General features: G+C 29.0%; 1 protein-coding gene across 1 annotated transcript in view; it reads left to right on the plus strand.

Moving 5' to 3' along the window:
* The first annotated feature begins 10,631 nt into the window (after positions 1-10,631).
* The window catches only part of LOC129969536 (glutamate receptor ionotropic, kainate 2-like), a 46,883-nt gene continuing 38,939 nt past the window's right edge, over positions 10,632-18,575 (plus strand). The window contains exon 1 of the mRNA XM_056084147.1: positions 10,632-10,870. Within this exon, the coding sequence (XP_055940122.1) occupies positions 10,795-10,870 (76 nt within the window). The 5' untranslated portion in view covers positions 10,632-10,794. The remainder of the gene's footprint in view (positions 10,871-18,575) is intronic.

An 18,575-nucleotide genomic window follows, 5' to 3' on the forward strand; every position in this document is an offset into this window, starting at 1 on the left:
TTAACTTCGAAGTTAATTTCTTCAAAAATGAATATGATATTCAATGAATTTTAATGACGTTTTGCATTACATTTGACTTGATTAAAATGGAAACTGTAACCGTTAATTCACACATTTTTCAATAATAATCGAATTAATTTTACGAAGAACAAAGAGTTTGGATGGATTCTTTTCTTCTAAATATTATTCAGTCTCTTTCAAAATATGACATTCAATGAATTTTAACGATAGTTAATATTACAACTCACTTGATTGAACTGGGAATTGTAACTTGTAATTCACATATTTTTAAATAATGTTCGAAATAATAAATATTATGATGAAATTAGAATTTATACATATTTATTTTTTGTAAATATTATGTACATGCAATTAGTATGTCAATGCATTCAATGATACTATTGTAACATTAGTATACAAAAATACATGAAAACTATTTTTTTACCTAAAAACATAAATGCCAAAAATATTACACAAAATGAAAAGCTATGCCGAGAAAAAAAATATTATGCTTAAATTTAGTTTATATTTGTAGTGACATTTTGCTTTACTTTTTATAGAACGAACCCCAAAAAAATTGTAGCAATGATCGAGAAGTAATATTAAATAAAAAGTAATAAATATGAATCTTATAATTATGAAAATTATAAATTAACATTTGATTTAAGAGAAAAAGATCCAAATAAATTTTATTTGTCTAGCCTTGGTGTATTTTCTGATTTTGGGACAGAATATCAGATGGATTCTAAATTTATCCACACAATGAATTGTTTACTTGTTTCTAAAGCAGAGACAAAATAAACAGGGAAAAGTATACCTACTACAAGCAGATAAAAATAACTCACTTTATTAACCTTCGAATTTGTTATTTAGATTTCAGAGCCGTGAGAACTGGATATTTTTTTTGCAGAAAGATAACAGCATTTCGTACCAAATAACAGAATACAAAGAGTTTCGTTCGTATAAGCTTATGTAAACTACATAATTCTTAGTGAGCTAATTTTAGAATGATTGGAAATTTATTTTCATGAGGTTTTATTCAACCGCAAATTCCCATGTCAGAATAAAATGTGTGATAGGTGAACAATTTAATCTTTTAAACAGGGTGATTCAATGAATCCTTTCAAATATCACTTCAGGGATATAAAATTTGATCACTGATACAATGATTCCATTAGTATGTCATATTTTGGGTATATAAAATTTGATCATTGACACAATGATTCCATGAATATAACATATCTCTTTGGGGATATGAAATTTGATCATGGACACAATGATTCCATGAATATGGCATATCTCTTTGGGGATATAAAATTTGATCACTGATACAATGATTCCATGAATATGACATATCTCTTTGGGGATATAAAATTTGATCATGGACACAATGATTCCATGAATATAACATATCTCTTTGGGGATATAAAATTTGATCACTGATACAATGATTCCATGAATATGACATATCTCTTTGGGGATATAAAATTTGATCATGGACACAATGATTCCATGAATATAACATATCTCTTTGGGGATATAAAATTTGATCACTGATACAATGATTCCATGAATATGACATATCTCTTTGGGGATATAAAATTTGATCATTGACACAATGATTCCATGAATATAACATATCTCTTTGGGGATATAAAATTTGATCACTGATACAATGATTCCATGAATATGACATATCTCTTTGGGGATATAAAATTTGATCATGGACACAATGATTCCATAAATATGGCATATCTCTTTAGGGATATAAAATTTGATCATTTGCACAAGGTTTCGTTTGGTTTTTTTTTGTCACAGGGGTCATAGATTTAGCCATGCTGCGCCACTAGCACAAGGATTCTATGAATATGACATATCTCTTTAGCGATATTCATTCATTTCATAGATAATTAAGAATTCAAATTCTTAATTTCATTATTAGGAATTCAAATAATAAATAATTTCCTTACTGGATTTATGTAGTAAAAATGATACAAATTTCTTGTTTGGTTTTCTATGCTTACCACAAATCCTGTCATTCCTCTAAGTTTAGGTTACATATTATCATTTCTTTTTAAAATTCAATTTTCAATACAGGATTTTTAATTTAAAAAACTTAAATATTAAGAGTAGAAATCAACTAAGTATTCCCACAAGATTAAGAACGTTTTCAGAATCTTAATCTAGAATTAATTCATATATGTATATAAGTTTTATTTTTCATTTTATTTTGATTTCCTCTTAGATTGCTTTGCTTGGCAACTTTCTGTTACTCATGGCAAAATAATTACTGATTCATGGTTGCATAATAATCATAAAAAATCAATAATTTACAAATGAACAAAGACAGGAAAACTCTGCTTACACAATAAGAGCAGGAATGAAACTATTTTCCAAAAGTAAAGAATTTATTAGACGAATAATTCAAAATCTAAACAAATTTACCTACTGTAAAAATTTTTAACCAGCCGCCCCAATCAAATACTCTTCCGCCTTATTAATAATATTAATTTATTCATGTTATGATGAATTACATCTTATCACATCAAAGGGGAAAAAGAATATTTTATGTTATATTTTCATAATGCAGCACAGCGGATTTTGAATGGTTATCTATATACAAGACATAATGAATTAATTGGCGAAATCGTTCCATTTGTTCGGGCCGGGGAATACTCCAAAACTTTATTTCGCAATATTTCTCGAAAATGGAAGATTAATGGAAAGATAGGTGATATTTGAGACATATCTAGGCATCGATTGGCATCATGAATTTTCAAACGGAATTAAAATTTGCAAAATCGAACAAATAGTTGTGGCTGGAGGGCTGTGTATACAGTAAAGTGTTTTTATAGTAACTATATAGTAAAGCATTGTTTTTGACATTTCTTTAAAAAAATAGGGGGTGGTAGGGAACAGAAATATTGATGCCTTGTCTAAGGATCATGAAGTTTCATATGTAGTTGAAATTGGCTGAAATTGGTGACAGGGGTGGCCTTATTGTTATTTTATTTCACGAAATTGTAAAATTTCAAATGTTAAAAAAATTATTGAAATTGAACTAGTGCAGGGTGCTGGGGGACTGATTCTTTATATTATTATATCATTTAAAATAAACAAATTTTATTCCAGTAGAAACTTTACAATGTATTTGCATGTTAAAGACATAATTTTAACTTAACCACCGTAAAGAGTTCCATGGTTTCAACACTTTTCAAAGAGCTGGTTCCGACGAGGTGCGAAGGTGTCTAAATGACTATCGTTGTGGCAGTGCACTTGATTTTCTTAAGCAAAAATAATTGGCAAGGAACTGCCAAGTCGAGGGTTCTAAATTATCGTTGGCAATCAAAGTGCAACTCTGATATATAAGATACATTTTTAATTTGACAGTTACTATAATAAATTTCTTTTTACGTCCTCCTTTCTTTCTTGCGAATACGAAATTTGGCACAGATTCACGATTTCTTTCGTCTTCTCCAAGATATCAAGAATAGATTACGTTGTATTAACTTTATAAAAACTTTAATGCACTTTATTCTTGAATGAGTCGACACTCTAAGCACGAACGCGTTAAGAAGGGGTTAGAAATTTAAACAAGCGGTGAAATTGATTCGCAATAGTCAGATTTTTTTTTCTTTAAAAATGAGATGCAAATTTTCAGTAAATAACGAAATGAGTGTGCCAGGTGGAAACAATTCTACAATGATATTTTGTTCTTATATAAACATTTGATATTCTAAAATCCCGACAGAATTTAGAATAGAAAATTTTCGATGTTCTAAAATCTTGGTCCAATAACTTATATTGCATTATTTTAAGCCAATTAAAGGCTGCCGAGCAAGCACTGCATGGAAAATTTCCCTTGAAGCGACCATTGACTTTTTAATAGTCTAAAGTAGTGATATTTAAAATTTCATAACTTGGTTCATTTTATTTAAAGGAAAATGAACATTTTTTGTTTAAAATATTATATTTTACTCCTTCATTTTTACACCAGTACATTTAATGATCCAAATAACATAAAATTATTTTTTAAGCAACATTACATCAATTTTGAAATTTTACAGTAGGAAGAAAATTAGCTGAATTTTTGAAACCAATAAAGGATTTCTTTTTGGAGCAATACATCAGATATAAAAACATGTTATATCAAATGGGGAAAAATTCCCGCCCTCAACGGCAATTTTTCCAACTGGTATTATACGTCTTTTACAAAGATTTAAAAATTAGTTGTTGGATCATGATAGCAATAAATACCCTGTAAAGTGAGAGCGATTAAAATCTATACTTGGTATATTTGCCAATATCTTTTGCTTACTATTAAACAATCTAATTTGTCTGTCGTAAAACAATTAAGTAATTTCTATATGAATGAAAGGGGCAAATTCGGTGTGCTTACTACCGAAATTTTCTAATTCTGTCGTGTGCAAATTGAAAACCGAGAAATAATTACTATTTTCAAAAAATTTGATCTCGAGGTTTGAACGAATCAACCCGGCTCCTAGAAAAGTCTAGAAATCTGCCTATCTGTGAATATCATGATAAACAAATGGAAAGACATGGTAGAGTAAAATGCGGAGCAATATATTATTATTTTTTTTACTATTTATTAAATATCTGACGATACTCAGTCAAAAAAAAAACTTTTTGCTTACTGAAGTGGGTTGTGTACATATGCGATAACGCAAAAACGCAAGGAATTAGATGAAAAATTCCGCATTCTATAATGGCTAATGAGATGAAATCCATAATCGATTTATTTTAATCTTCAAGTATATTTTTTAAAACAAAGATACATGAATTTAAATCATTCAAATGTTTTTTAAAGCGGATCTGAACCATTAATATAACAGGAAAATGCTATACCTACATTAAGCAACAAATGGAAATCCTGGTAAGAGGTAATTGGAATCGCCGTCTAATTTCAATCTAATCCAAACGGAAGTCTCCTCGTTTGGAAAATAAAGAAAAAGAGCTATCCATAATTTAAATAAACTCTCTATTATATGGTGCGGAAAATTCAATCTAAGACAGTTCAAATTACAGTTATTAGATTTTGATAAATGTAGATAAAATGAATTTATTACATATTACATAAACAAACATACACTGATATACAAGGTGTTTCAAAAAATGGAACACGCTATTATATCTCCTAAATATTGCACTTAGACATATAAGGTTTCATTAAATAACTTAGGCAATTGTATAAAACACCCTAGCTTTTGTGAAAAGAGATGCTAAAAAGTTTTTAAAAAAATATATTTTTATACTTGCTTTATAGTGTAAAACTGTCAATTAGTAAATTTTTTTCTTATATTCATCTAAGAGCACACATATCTATCTGCAGAATTTGTAGAACTATGCTTATTTGTAAATTTAGAAGGAATCCTCACAAATTTAAATGAAAACATTTATTTCAGAAATGCAAAATTATTTAATATCGAAAAACTGTAATGCGCAAATATTCATCCAATTTCTGTTTATATATATATATTAAATCCTAATTAATTTCCTAATTTTTATCTTAATTTAACCTATATTAAGAAAAAAATTATTTTTTTTCAATATTTATCATTATAAAATTTTCTCTTATTTCCTGATCCAATTCCACTTTTTTTGTTTAATTAATGCTACACGAGCTCTATAAAAATGCTTAATCAGCGGTTCTTATGCTCCGAGTGAAGGGATAAAAATCTGTCAAACTAAACAAATTCTTTTAAAAAATACCTATATTCCCCTTACCTAAATCGACTCGTGTAAAGAAATCCCTATCAGAATATAATTGTATAAAATCGACGGGGATAAATATTTCTCTCTCTTTTTCGCTTGTGAACGGATGCCAGTCCATCCTCGTTTATTGTACATTATTCATGTCCCCCGGGATGGAATAAAGCGAAGTTTTAAATTTTCCAAAGTGTCTTCTCTCTTCGGCCATGAAACTGCTTAAAAATATGCGTTTACATTATATATATAAATATATGTTCATACACAGCTACAATGACTTTTATTTATATTGATAATGCATGAATATTTAGAAAACTCTTGTAAAATTTAAATTCTTCATTTCAGAGATTAGAATTTAGAGATTTATTTAATTTTGGAAGGCTAAACAATCTTCAAGTTAAAAATGCCATTATTTAACAGTTTCGCTCAGATTCTATTACTCTAACAAGTCTAGGTACAAAACTGTAATTCCTAGAAAATTTCCTACAGATGACACATAAGAATATTCACCTAGATGATTGATGTTGTTTTTCTACAATAAAACAGGAACAAATCTTCATTCTTCCCTCTGTGGTAAGTTTCCCGCAGTCTATTTAAGGCAGATGGTAAATCAAGTTAAACGGGTAGCAACCGCCTCATAAAAGCTTCAATGGCCAGTCATTTTTAGAGAAAATCCTTTCATAAACAGAGTTCGGGGAGACAAAAGTTGAGTTGGGTTGCACATAAAAAGGAGCACTCGATGGGTTGCAGTGTTATTTTCTCACCATATGGAAAAGAAATTTGTACAGCAGGTTTGGTCTATACGACTTTCAAAATTACTTTTGTTTCCTCAATTTCTTCGTGAGAACGAGGGTATAAAAATGGTAGGAAATGAAAGAATATTTTCTAATTCGGTTGTAACTCTTAAGAATTCTTTTCTTCTTAAAAGTGTTAGAACATATTTATGTTTATCTGTAAAACTGGTCAATAATAATAATTTTTTTTTTACTTTCGTATATCCGAAGTATGCAGGGAGGAAGTATTTTAATCTTCAAAAAATTTGAACTCGAAATTTTAACAAATATCCACATTTGAAATTTCTTTGATACCGAAAAACGTAGTTTTGGATCTATGTCTGTCTGTGAATACAGTAACTCAAAAACGCTTTGAGTTAGATGGATTAAATTTCGTATGTAGTCTCTACATCGGATTTCTAGATATCTATAAAAGTTTGGATAAAACCCATTCAGAGGAAGCTTTCCCGAATAAGCTAACACATAAATTACAAAACGAAGAGAGCTAGATGGATAAAAGTTGGTGAGCAGATTTAATGTTTAAATGTAGATATCTGTCAAATTTGGAATCATATATGTCAAGAGTCTATGTCTTCACATATATGTAAACGCAATAGCACGAAAATACAATGACTGAGATAGATGAAATTTGGCATGTGAGATAATGACTAGAATTGTCATTCTAGGTCAAATTGTGATTTCAGTCGTTTTGAAAAAAGCATCCAAAACACACATTCAGTGTTCTGGTATTTGTGTATTAATCAAAACCCAGAGAAAAATCTCCAAGGATCATACTATGATTGGCTATTTCAAAATTATTGTTCGCCAATGGCATGCAATTAATAATAGATGAGTACATTTATTAGGGAGTATATGGGGATGATTTGAGAAGACTGTTAGCCTTGGCTTCCTCATGAATCAAAAATAAGTAATGAAGTCAAGAAACGCGCATAGTAACGTGATAAAAGTAAGTATTTCAAAGGGTTTTATTTTAGAATCTTTAATTAATGTTGAAGAAAATAATAATTCAGCAGGAATATTGTTCCCTCGACTTTTTTGTACTCTTCCACAATGCGAAATATTTTGTGTTTAATTTTGCAGATCTATAAAAAGAGATACACAATGAATCAAACTTCTTCAATTTAATCAATTAAATAAAATTTTCTGTAGATTACAACTTTAGTACAAACTAATTATTTTTGTGTTATAATTACATATACATACAAAGATAAAAATGCAGTTTATCAACCTCCTGGAATATTTAATCCAAAATTAGACGTAGGTCTAACATTTTGGTTTAAAAAAAATATATAAACTGTTATATTCCACACCGGTTGTTATGGTTTTAAATATCATCTTCACATTTTACGAATCATAGGCGTACCTATATAAAATGATGCCCAAGGCAAATACCAAAATAGCGCCCTAACTACGATTCTCATATCCCTGTTTCAAAACGTTTTGTTAAGGTAGTGTTGAAAAATATTTATAGATAAAACACTTTTGAATTAATATGACGTAGCAATATATTTTAATTCTTTAAAGAGATTAACAACACTATTTTCAAAAAATAAGTAATTCAGAAGTTATAACGGCAATTATTAATAAAAATGTAGTTAAAATGTGTAAAAGTATTTGAAACTATGTTTTAAAGCATAATGACAGATGAAATGAAATGTATAGTATATATGGTTGTTTCAGAAAAAGACCACCAAGAAAATCAGTACTAGAGTTCTGCATCAAGCTTATTATGAACCTGACAAAGCAATTGGAATGAATATATACTCATTTTATATGTTCCTAATATATCAAAATTTTCATCCTTATTTTTCAAATAAAAGTTCGCGTTATTTATATCACTTACTACAGATATTAACTTCTTAGAGAGATTAGGTCCAAAATCTGATGTTGATGTACTCGGAGTCAAATCATTCTCATATATATGTAAATGAATATGAATGTATGAGTATGCTTATGTGAAAAGCCTTATAGAATTACCAAAAATGGCGAGAAATCGCCCCAAAAATGCAATTTTGGCGAAAGGACATTATTCTTACATCAAGCCTTTCTTTTTACAGCAGTTTTTGTCAGATCGTAAATCCAGACATTTCATCGCAGTTTATAGAGGGAAAGTGCAGTGTTTTCAAAATTTTCTACTTCAGAATGACGTATACCTTCCTCCTTTTTTAAGCGCTTAAGAAGTTGGTTAACGGATGCAGGAATAAATAGATTGCAGGGTAGTATGAAAACAAAACTGAACAGTAAATTCAAAAACATATCATGAAAAGTTCTGAGCAAATACTAATGAAAACACCTTCATAGAGCAAAGGATTGTAAACCAAAAGTCCTGACATAAAAAAAAAAAAAATGTATTTTTGTTTTTTCCGAACTTATGCCAATCAATATCTTAATGACAATAAGTTTCCTTTAATATTATTTTGGTTTGAAAAACTATAATAAAGTTTTTTAAAGCTTTCCATTCTCTATAATTTCAGGTATATAATTCAATTTTTAGGTTTAGTCAATATTTCTTTGTCCAAGCCTGGCAAGAACAGAATGGTGAATTAAGTGGATAAGAAAGGATGAAAGAGTGAACGTAGGAAAAATTTTCAATATGTAATTTTAGAAGGAAGTTGTAGACCCATGCGTTTTGATTCCACGAGAAAATTAATACCCGGGCGATTCTGAAGTTATAGTTAAGGTGTGGAAATGGAACTCGAGTGATTTTTTTAAAATGTAGCTAATTTGAAAGTATCTGAGATACGCACTTACGCACACAGTCATATAATTGGTAGAAATTATTTCAAGAAGATGTTTAAGCTATTTATTTGGGAAATCCACAATTATCTTTGCACCAATCTAATACAATGTGCTTTTTCTCGTAATGTAAATTTTGTAATCTGGAGAAAAAAACAACATTAACTATGTCTCTTTTTCTTTGGTCTCACACGTAAAGATTTGAAACCGATTTTGATTCTTTGTCTCTTTGTGGAAGATAGATAGTCTAGAATTGAAAAAAATCTAGAATTGAAATTTGGAAAAAATCGAAAATATTAAAAAAAAAAAAAAAAAAGATGAAATATATTTAATTTTTTTTAAAAAAATTAGCTCTTTCTTTCTTAAATATAATTACATTTAGAAGCGTTTCTTTCTAATTCGATTTAAATATTAAATGGATCACCCATAAAGAAAATAATAATAATAATAAAAAAAGTAAACAATACAATCAGTGGTGAAATTTTAATTAAGTAGACTAGGAAATTGTCTATTGCCGCCAAGCTCAGAGGCGGCTGAAAATAGGTTTATCAAAAACCTTTATTTTCCTGAATAAGATTGTAATAAATACAGATCTTAAGATTGATTAAATATTAGGAAACTATTAACAATTTATCAAGTATAATTCATCAGGTTCCTCTATATTTCGTTAAGTTCACTTAGTTATAAGTTACATTTATAAGACCGAAGGACTGTTTCAATAAATTTCCGTAAACATATAAATGCCAAGTTGTTTGGAGTTATAAGAGATAAATAAAAACATATGCAATTTAACAAACTAAAAAAAGGTACCTAAAATAAATTATTTACTTTAAAAATGTGTTGAAAAGTGAAAATAAACTGACCAGCTTATTAAAAGTGGAGTCATACAATGTGATTACCTAGGACCACAAAAGGACAAAATTCCCTTAATCTGCCGCTGAACAGAATATTTTAGAATTTATTTACACTTCTTAGGTTTTCTCTGCTCATTTCTTTTTTCAAAAATGTTTACGATTTAGGATTTGTTTCTTATGTTTTAAAATTTTTGTAGATTTAGCCAGGGCAGTCGTTTAAGCTTCAGAGAATTCCGTAATGAAACTCTAAATGCCATAATTATTGAAATCCTCGCTTTCCAGGATCCATACTCTTCCTATACATATGTCATCGTCAAGCTTCATACGCAGCAACATATCACCTAGACCAATCCATTACTGAAAATATCCGAAGAACGCCAAACGATTAAGTCATCTGCCCTCTGCTCTGATGACATTCTGGCGCGTGCCGTGAAACGTTGCACCTTCTCCCGTCACAAAAATAATCACTAAAAAACCCCTTCTCGTACGGCTTGTCACACACAGTGCGTAGGCAGCTGTGTTTTCTTTTTGCCGATCCCCCCTCTTCTCCTACACAGGCAGTTATTAGCATTTTGTGGGTCTTGGCAAGGGTGAGGAAACAGTCGGCAGAGCATCCCGCGCAGAATGTGAATGGACTTCGCACGTGGAGTGCTTCTGGAGTGTACGACAGCAAAAATATTGGTATGCTGTTCCGCGTGATCGTCGTGCTTTCTGCGCTGGTGGTTGAGACCCTGGCATTGCCCAAGCTCATCAGAATAGGTAAGAAGTTTATGCTATGAGAAGCTTCAATGGTACAGTTTCAAACATGTCCACTAACCATTAGTTTGCCTTTTGTATTTGTTGAGTACTTTTGTATTCTTTGTTGTTGATTTTGTACATTTTGTACCATTGATATAATGTTTTGCTTGCTTTTGTTTTTAATTTTATTTTTGAAGCTTTAATTCCACACTGTCAGTATCAGTACCTTACATCGTCTTGGTAATCTAAGTCAACGTGGGCAAATAAATTATGCGTTGAAATATTGATATTGAAGTCGTTCAGTATATCATCAAATATGATGTTAAGAATTTGCTGTTTTATATTGGAACTTTTCACTTTCGTGGGCAGGGCAGAAGGGATTGCGCTGAATTTGACTGTAAGTTGGCGTTAGAAGTGTAGAATAATTGGAATTAATATTCTTTCGTACAACTTAATCCATTGACCAGTAAGAAATAGTGAAAGTTTTTGAAGAATGTCAAACATTTGAAATTTTTAGAGAAGAGAGGTTGGCCAGTAATGAGTAAAATTTATGTGAATGTGCAAAGCATGAACCAGCCCCTCATTTTTCTAGAGGCAACAATAGCAAAAGAAGCTATCAGAATAACACCCAATGTACATTTATGAAATTTAATATAAAAAAATCACGTTACCACACACATCACGAATCTTGCAAGAATAATGAAATGAATCAGACGAGGAAGAGTGAAAGAGGGCACCGTTTCGATGATGAATCTCAAATTTTTTTCACTAAAAAATTCTAAAAATTCTATTTTCTAACATGGCATAGAATTTTTCTAGTTTATGTTTAACACTTTAAAATAATAATATCATCGTTTTGCATTTTTAGAAAAATTGAAAATGCAGACAACTGTATGTTTGACTGCACACTTGCCAAAATTTTATTTAAAGAAGCTATTAAGCTTTTCTAAAAAATTACTAACGAAAAAGCACTTTATAAATTCTGTAAGAAAAATTCTAAGATTTTTCAAAATCAGTAGGAATGTATTTTTCAACAAAGACAAAATATTGAATTTAAAAATCTGTATTTTTATATATATATATATATATATTTACTTTCATTATTATTTATGATTTGTCATCTATACTTATAATAAAGCTCAATGTGTGTGTGTGTGTGTGTGTGTGTGTTGGCGCTCTACAGGCCAGGTCATTTGACATACAGCTATCAAATTTGGTACATGTATACCTTAGAGGTCGGGAATGTGCACCTGGGGTCCCTTTTTTTGAAATTTTAATTAGAATTTTAATTATTAATTAAAAACTAACTTTCCCGCCAAAAAATCTTTTATTTTCCCCACCGCCAACTTTTCCGCCAAAAAAATCTTCCATTTTCACCACCGCCAAATGAGTAAGGCTTCCGGGGTTTTTTTCTCCCAACAGTAATGAGGCTAGGGTTAGTATTTTTCGGCGGATTATTTCAAACGATTCTGTTTATTTTCTTAATGTTTGATGCATTTAAAATTAAACATTGTTAATTAATCGATCCTTCAGATTCATTCTGAAGAACTTTTGAATAAAAATAAAACAGAATAAAGGAAATTAAAAATTTCTAATCCGCATAGCGTTACCCCAACTGGCGTAGAAAAAAAATAACGTATTTGCGTTACGTAACTGGCGTTGAAAATTCACGCATGCGCTTTGTGTTCTGAATTTCGCATTGTGTTGACGAATTATTATCAACCGATGCGGACTGGATTTAAATTTTTTTTAGGTTCGTTGCATGTTTTTGTAATTAAAATGTATTTATGTTAGTTATATATTTTTTGTATATGCTTATAGTTTTAAGTGCATCGTTTTTTAAGTAGTTTTTTTAAAACCTGTTTTAAACCGTCTATTTTAAACGATTCGTTTCATTTTCTTAGTGTTTGATGCATTTAAAAGTAAACATTGTTAATGAATCGATCTGCTCATGATGAATCTAAGAAAATTTTGTTGACAAATTCTTGAGATAATACGTAAATTGAAAAGGATATTCTTTAGTGCCCATAAAGTTTAAACGCTGAGTGACTCTATTTTCATTAATCAGATTATAAAAAAATTCTTTGTTTCAGTAAAAAATATTATTATATTAATTGCAGATTAATTCTTTCCACTTTAATTTAAAACATAAATTCTACGGGTGTTAACAGAAAATTAGAGAGATACATATTACGTTATGACTGAAGGCCTTTATAATATTATAAGTGAATTATATGACTATCAAAATTTGAAGTTTTAAAATATTTCGTCGACAAATTCTTGAGATATTACATAAATTAAGAAAGATATTTTTTAGTTCCCATAAGGTTTAAATGCTCAGTGACTCTGTTTTCGTTAATCATGTTATTAAAAAAATTAACATTTATTGACGAACACGAATACACTGATATTCACCGTTACTCTGATTAGATATTATAAAATCTGAATAGATAAACATAAACGTGTAAACAGCTGTGCGCCGGTTTCTATGGCAACACAGCTGGAAAGGGAAAAGAAGTTTCCGAAGAAAATTCACGCATGCGCATTGTTCTGATTGTTGTCATAACAACCACTTTCAACAGACGATTTAAATTATTTTTAGGTGAGTTACATGCTTTTGTAAGTAAATTGTATTTATGTTAGTTATATATTTTTTGTATATGCTTATAGTTTTAAGTACATCGTTTTTAAGTAGTTTTTTTTAAACCTGTTTTCAATGATTTAAATTATTTTTAGGTTAGTTGCATGCTTTTGTAATTAAATTGTATTTATGTTAGTTATATATTTTTTTGTATATGCTTATAGTTTTAATTACATCGTTTTTTAAGTAGTTTTTTTAAACCTGTTTTAGACCGATTATTTTAAACGATTCATTTTATTTTCTTAGTGTTTGATGCATTTAAAAATAAACATTGTTCATTAATCGATCTGTTCATGATGAATCCGCGAAAATTTTGTTGACAAATTCTTGAGATATTACATAAATTAAGAAAGATATTCTTTAGTGTCCATAAAGTTTAAACGCTCAGTGACTCTATTATCAGTAACCATATTATTAAAAAAAATGCTTTGTTTCAGTAAAAAATATTATTATATTAATTGCAGATGAATCATTTACACTTTAATTTAAAGCATAAATTCTACGAGGGGTAACAGAAAATTAGAGAGATACATATCACGTTATGACTGAAGGCCTTTATAATATTATGAGTGAATTATATGACTATCAAAATTTGAAGTTTTAAAATATTTTGCTGAAGAATCTATTAAAGTTGGAATTGCATAAAATATTTAATTATTAAAATTTTAACGAACATTAAGATTGGCGAACCGGCTGGTCGCCAAAGGCGGCTAGTTTATTAATAAATTAAACTCGAAATTATCCAAGAAACATGGGGCACAACTGTGAAAAATGCGATTAATTGCTGAAGAATTCTATCACGATATTTTGAAGGATTCATAAAAACCATTTTTGGATTTTTTTTTTGTCCTTCAGTCAGGGGATGCGCTAACTTAAAAAAGCAACAAAAGAGATGAATATACGCCAAAATTGTGGATTTTTATTAAATTCTGAACCAAATCTTACTAACGAAAGTTTGTGCCTGAATACGAAAATTTAAAAAAAACATAACGAAACTAAGTGATATTTAAAGTAATATCTCGGAATATTCTCGGAATTTTACATATGAATAAAATTTTTGACCGAATTCGTCTATATGATGACTATTTTTTTGTAAGTGTCTTTTTCGATGTAAATGCGATAACAGATTTGTTGAATGAAATTTGAAACCATTGCTGTATGTTCAGCTTTTATTTATGACTCTCGTATTCGAAGGAAATGGAGAATTCTAATTCAAGATCTTAAGAAATCTCTAAGCATTGTATCCCGAGTTAAAAAAAAAAAAATTAAAATTATGTGCCTCTGAGTTAGATATCTTAAAAATAGAAAAATCTAGATCAGTAAAATTGTGTATGTATTATTAACTGCAAAAAGGAAGAAATGATTCAAATTTTAGACGGTAACAGAGAAAGTGAAATCAGATACTATTTATTTAAATATATATTACATGCACATCTTAATAACACAACGAATTTTATGAATGGGGTTTGGCATATGTTTCTACTTCTTAAATTGCTGCTCCTTATTAAAATTTCAATTACCTTTGTAAAATATGCATTCTCTGTTGGCATATATTTTTTTATATGCTTAGACTCAAAAAGAATAAAAGAATGAAATTTGCTAAGTCGCCTCGTTGCATAAATGGTAAATCTGAAATCAGAATTCTTCACCATGTCACTAAGTTAAACGCGAAGAATATCGTATTCACATACGAGAAACGCAAAGGAAGAATGCTTGTATCTTTTTCTCCTGCGAATTGTTTATTGGATTGCATAAATTCGGGCGGAATGACTGAAGTATATCAGTTGACAATGAGAAATGAGTAAATACTTGAGGGCAATGTATTGTGCTTAAGGAAGTAGTAAGAGTTTTTAGTAAAAACTTCTGCAAATTGGATGGCTTACATTTAGCTGAGAAAAATTAATAAGTAATCTATATCTATCTATACTTATAATAAAGCTCAATGTGTGTATGTGTGTGTGTGTGTGTTGGCGCTCTACAGGCCAGACCGTTTGACATACAGCTACCAAATTTGGTACATGTATACCTTGGAGGTTGGGAATGTGCACCTGGGGTTTCTTTTTTCGAATTTTTAATTAGAATTTTAATTATTAATTAAAAACTAACTTTCCCGCCAAAAAAATTTTCCATTTTCCCCACCGCCAACTTTTCCGCCAAAAAAATCTTCCATTATCCCCGGCGCCAAACGAGAAAGGCTTCAGTTTTTTTTTCTCCCAACAGTAATGAGGCTAGGGTTAAAATTTTTCGGCGGATAATTTCAATCGGTTCTGTTTATTTTCTTAATGTTTGATGCATTTAAAATTAAACATTGTTAATGAATCAATCTTTCAGATTCATTCTGAAGTACTTTTGAATTAAAATGAAACAGAATAAAGGAAATTAAAAATTTCTAATCCGCATAGCGTTACCCCAACTGGCGTAGAAAAAATCACGTATTTGCGTTACGTAACCGGCGAAGAAAATTCACGCATGTGCATTCTGTTCTGATTGTTGCCATGACAACGTTATCAATGGATGATTTAAATTATTTTTGGGTTAGTTGCATGCTTTTGTAAGTAAATTGTATTTATGTTAATTATATATTTTTTGTATATGCTTATAGTTTTAAGTACATCGTTTTTTAAGTAGTTTTTTTAAAACCTGTTTTCAACCGTTTATTTTAAACGATTCGTTTTATTTTCTTAGTGTTTGATGCATTTAAATTTAAACATTGTTAATGAATCGATCTGCTCATAATGAATCTAAGAAAATTTTGTTGACCAACTCTTGAGATATTACATAAATTAAAAAAGATATTCTTTAGTGCCCATAAAGTTTAAACGCTGAGTGACTCTATTTTCAGTAATCAGATTATAAAAAAATGCTTTGTTTCAGTAAAAAATATTATTATATTAATTGAGGATAAATTCTTTCCACTTTAATTTAAAGCATAAATTCTACCGTTTTCAACCGTTTATTTTAAACGATTCGTTTTATTTTCTTAGTGTTTGATGCATTTAAATTTAAACATTGTTAATGAATCGATCTGCTCATAATGAATCTAAGAAAATTTTGTTGACCAACTCTTGAGATATTACTTAAATTTAAAAAGATATTCTTTAGTGCCCATAAAGTTTAAACGCTGAGTGACTCTATTTTCAGTAATCAGATTATAAAAAAATGCTTTGTTTCAGTAAAAAATATTATTATATTAATTGAAGATAAATTCTTTCCACTTAAATTTAAAGCATAAATTCTACGGGTGCTAACAGAAAATGAGAGAGATACATATTACGTTATGACTGAAGGCCTTTATAATATTATGAATGAATTATATGATAATCAAAATTTGAAGTTTTCAAATATTTTGATGAAGAAGCTATTAAAGTAGAAATTGCATAAAATATTTAATTATTAAAATTTTAACGAACATTAAGATTGGCGAACCGGCTGGTCGCCAAAGGCGGCTAGTTCTAAATATATGCGAGAATTGATATATATTGCTTTGCTCGGGATTAAAAGCTTTTCATGGTTTTTTTTTTAACGAAGATACTACTTTTGTATAAAATATTATTTTATAAAATATCCTTTTCAAAACCTATATGTTAGAACAAAAAAGGATTTAAAAGAATAGTAGTAAAGTCGTCCAAATTCTTAACGTTACCCAGCAAAGGAGTTCTTGCACATTTCCATAATAAAAAGTCATCAGCGTTAATTTTTCTAAAAAATTCATAACATTTGAAAGAAAAATTGTACTATAATAAAATTGATATCGTCGAAAATGTAAAAGAATTTATTTTATGGTGATATCAATTTTTTTCGTGATGGATTACTTTGATGTTTTATGGATAACAGACAAAATATTGATTCATTTATTATAATCTGAAGTCGAGTATATATTTAATTTGCTAGCAAGGAATTTTTTTTTGTTTCCCTTTGAACGACTGACTTGCATGTTTGCATTTGAGCATTGTTAAATCACTATATTGAAACAGATGAAAACCTGATAAAAAGATAAAATAAAGGAGAAATTTTTTAAAAAAACCTAGTGGTAGAGTAGTTCAATTTAACATCAATTTTAATACGGTTCATTTGTTTAAACATCAGGAGCAGTTTAAAGAAGTATTGTGCAAAAATGAAATTGATATAGTTGAAATGGTAAAATTTTGTGGTTTAGATGGTATTAAATAATTAAAATAAGTTTATCTGTCACGAAGTTATAGCAAAAAAGCGGCAAAATTTTGAATAATTTTTAATTAATTGAATATTTAATTAACTTTTGAACTTTGAAAAATCGATAGTACTCTTTCATTTGTCTTAAAGAATAAATGTGCAAAGTTAGGCTAAAATTTATCCAGCAGTAGGATACACACATATATACGTTCAAAGATATAAATTTATACACCTCAAAGGCATTTTTATTCTATGATTAAATCATAATTTTGTACATATTTCCTGAATTTAATTTTTTTAAGAATTACTCATTCGTTTTTTTCTCATTTCAACTGCCTTCAAAAATGTACTTTCTATTAATGATTAAATTCGAAGATTAGAGAACAGCCACAATTTCTAAAAGGTAAATTTAAAATTTATTCTTAGAAATAGCTTTTACAGAGGCTTATACTTACTTGCATTTTCTTTTGCGAAACTTCAAAGAAGAACATGTGGTTTGTGATTTCATATATTAATAGCTTTGGTGATATTGAAATATAAGTTTAAATATATATGAAATATAAGTATTATTGGAATCTTTACCTACTGTTAAAATAGCATTCGAATCTTTCTATATAACTCAATGCATATTGTACTTATTCAAGCATAAAACAAAGAGTAACTGCAAACCGATTTAATCATATGATTGAAAGCTGGTGCATGAAAAGGCCATTGATCAAAAACTATTCAGTAAAACACAGAATTTTTATGTAAACATGTGAAACACCAATTTCATATGACATTTTTTGATAATATACGTATTAAGATATCACAAATCATAGAACAAATACTGCTAACCTGCACAAGTATTTATTAGTAAAATTTTTTGGCAAATTTGATATACGATATTTTGATGTAACAATGACAATATGCATTTCGTTGTCTTATAGGGCT

The sequence above is a fragment of the Argiope bruennichi genome, chromosome 5 (genome assembly GCF_947563725.1).
Source record: "Argiope bruennichi chromosome 5, qqArgBrue1.1, whole genome shotgun sequence".
In the NCBI taxonomy this organism is placed as follows: domain Eukaryota; kingdom Metazoa; phylum Arthropoda; class Arachnida; order Araneae; family Araneidae; genus Argiope; species Argiope bruennichi.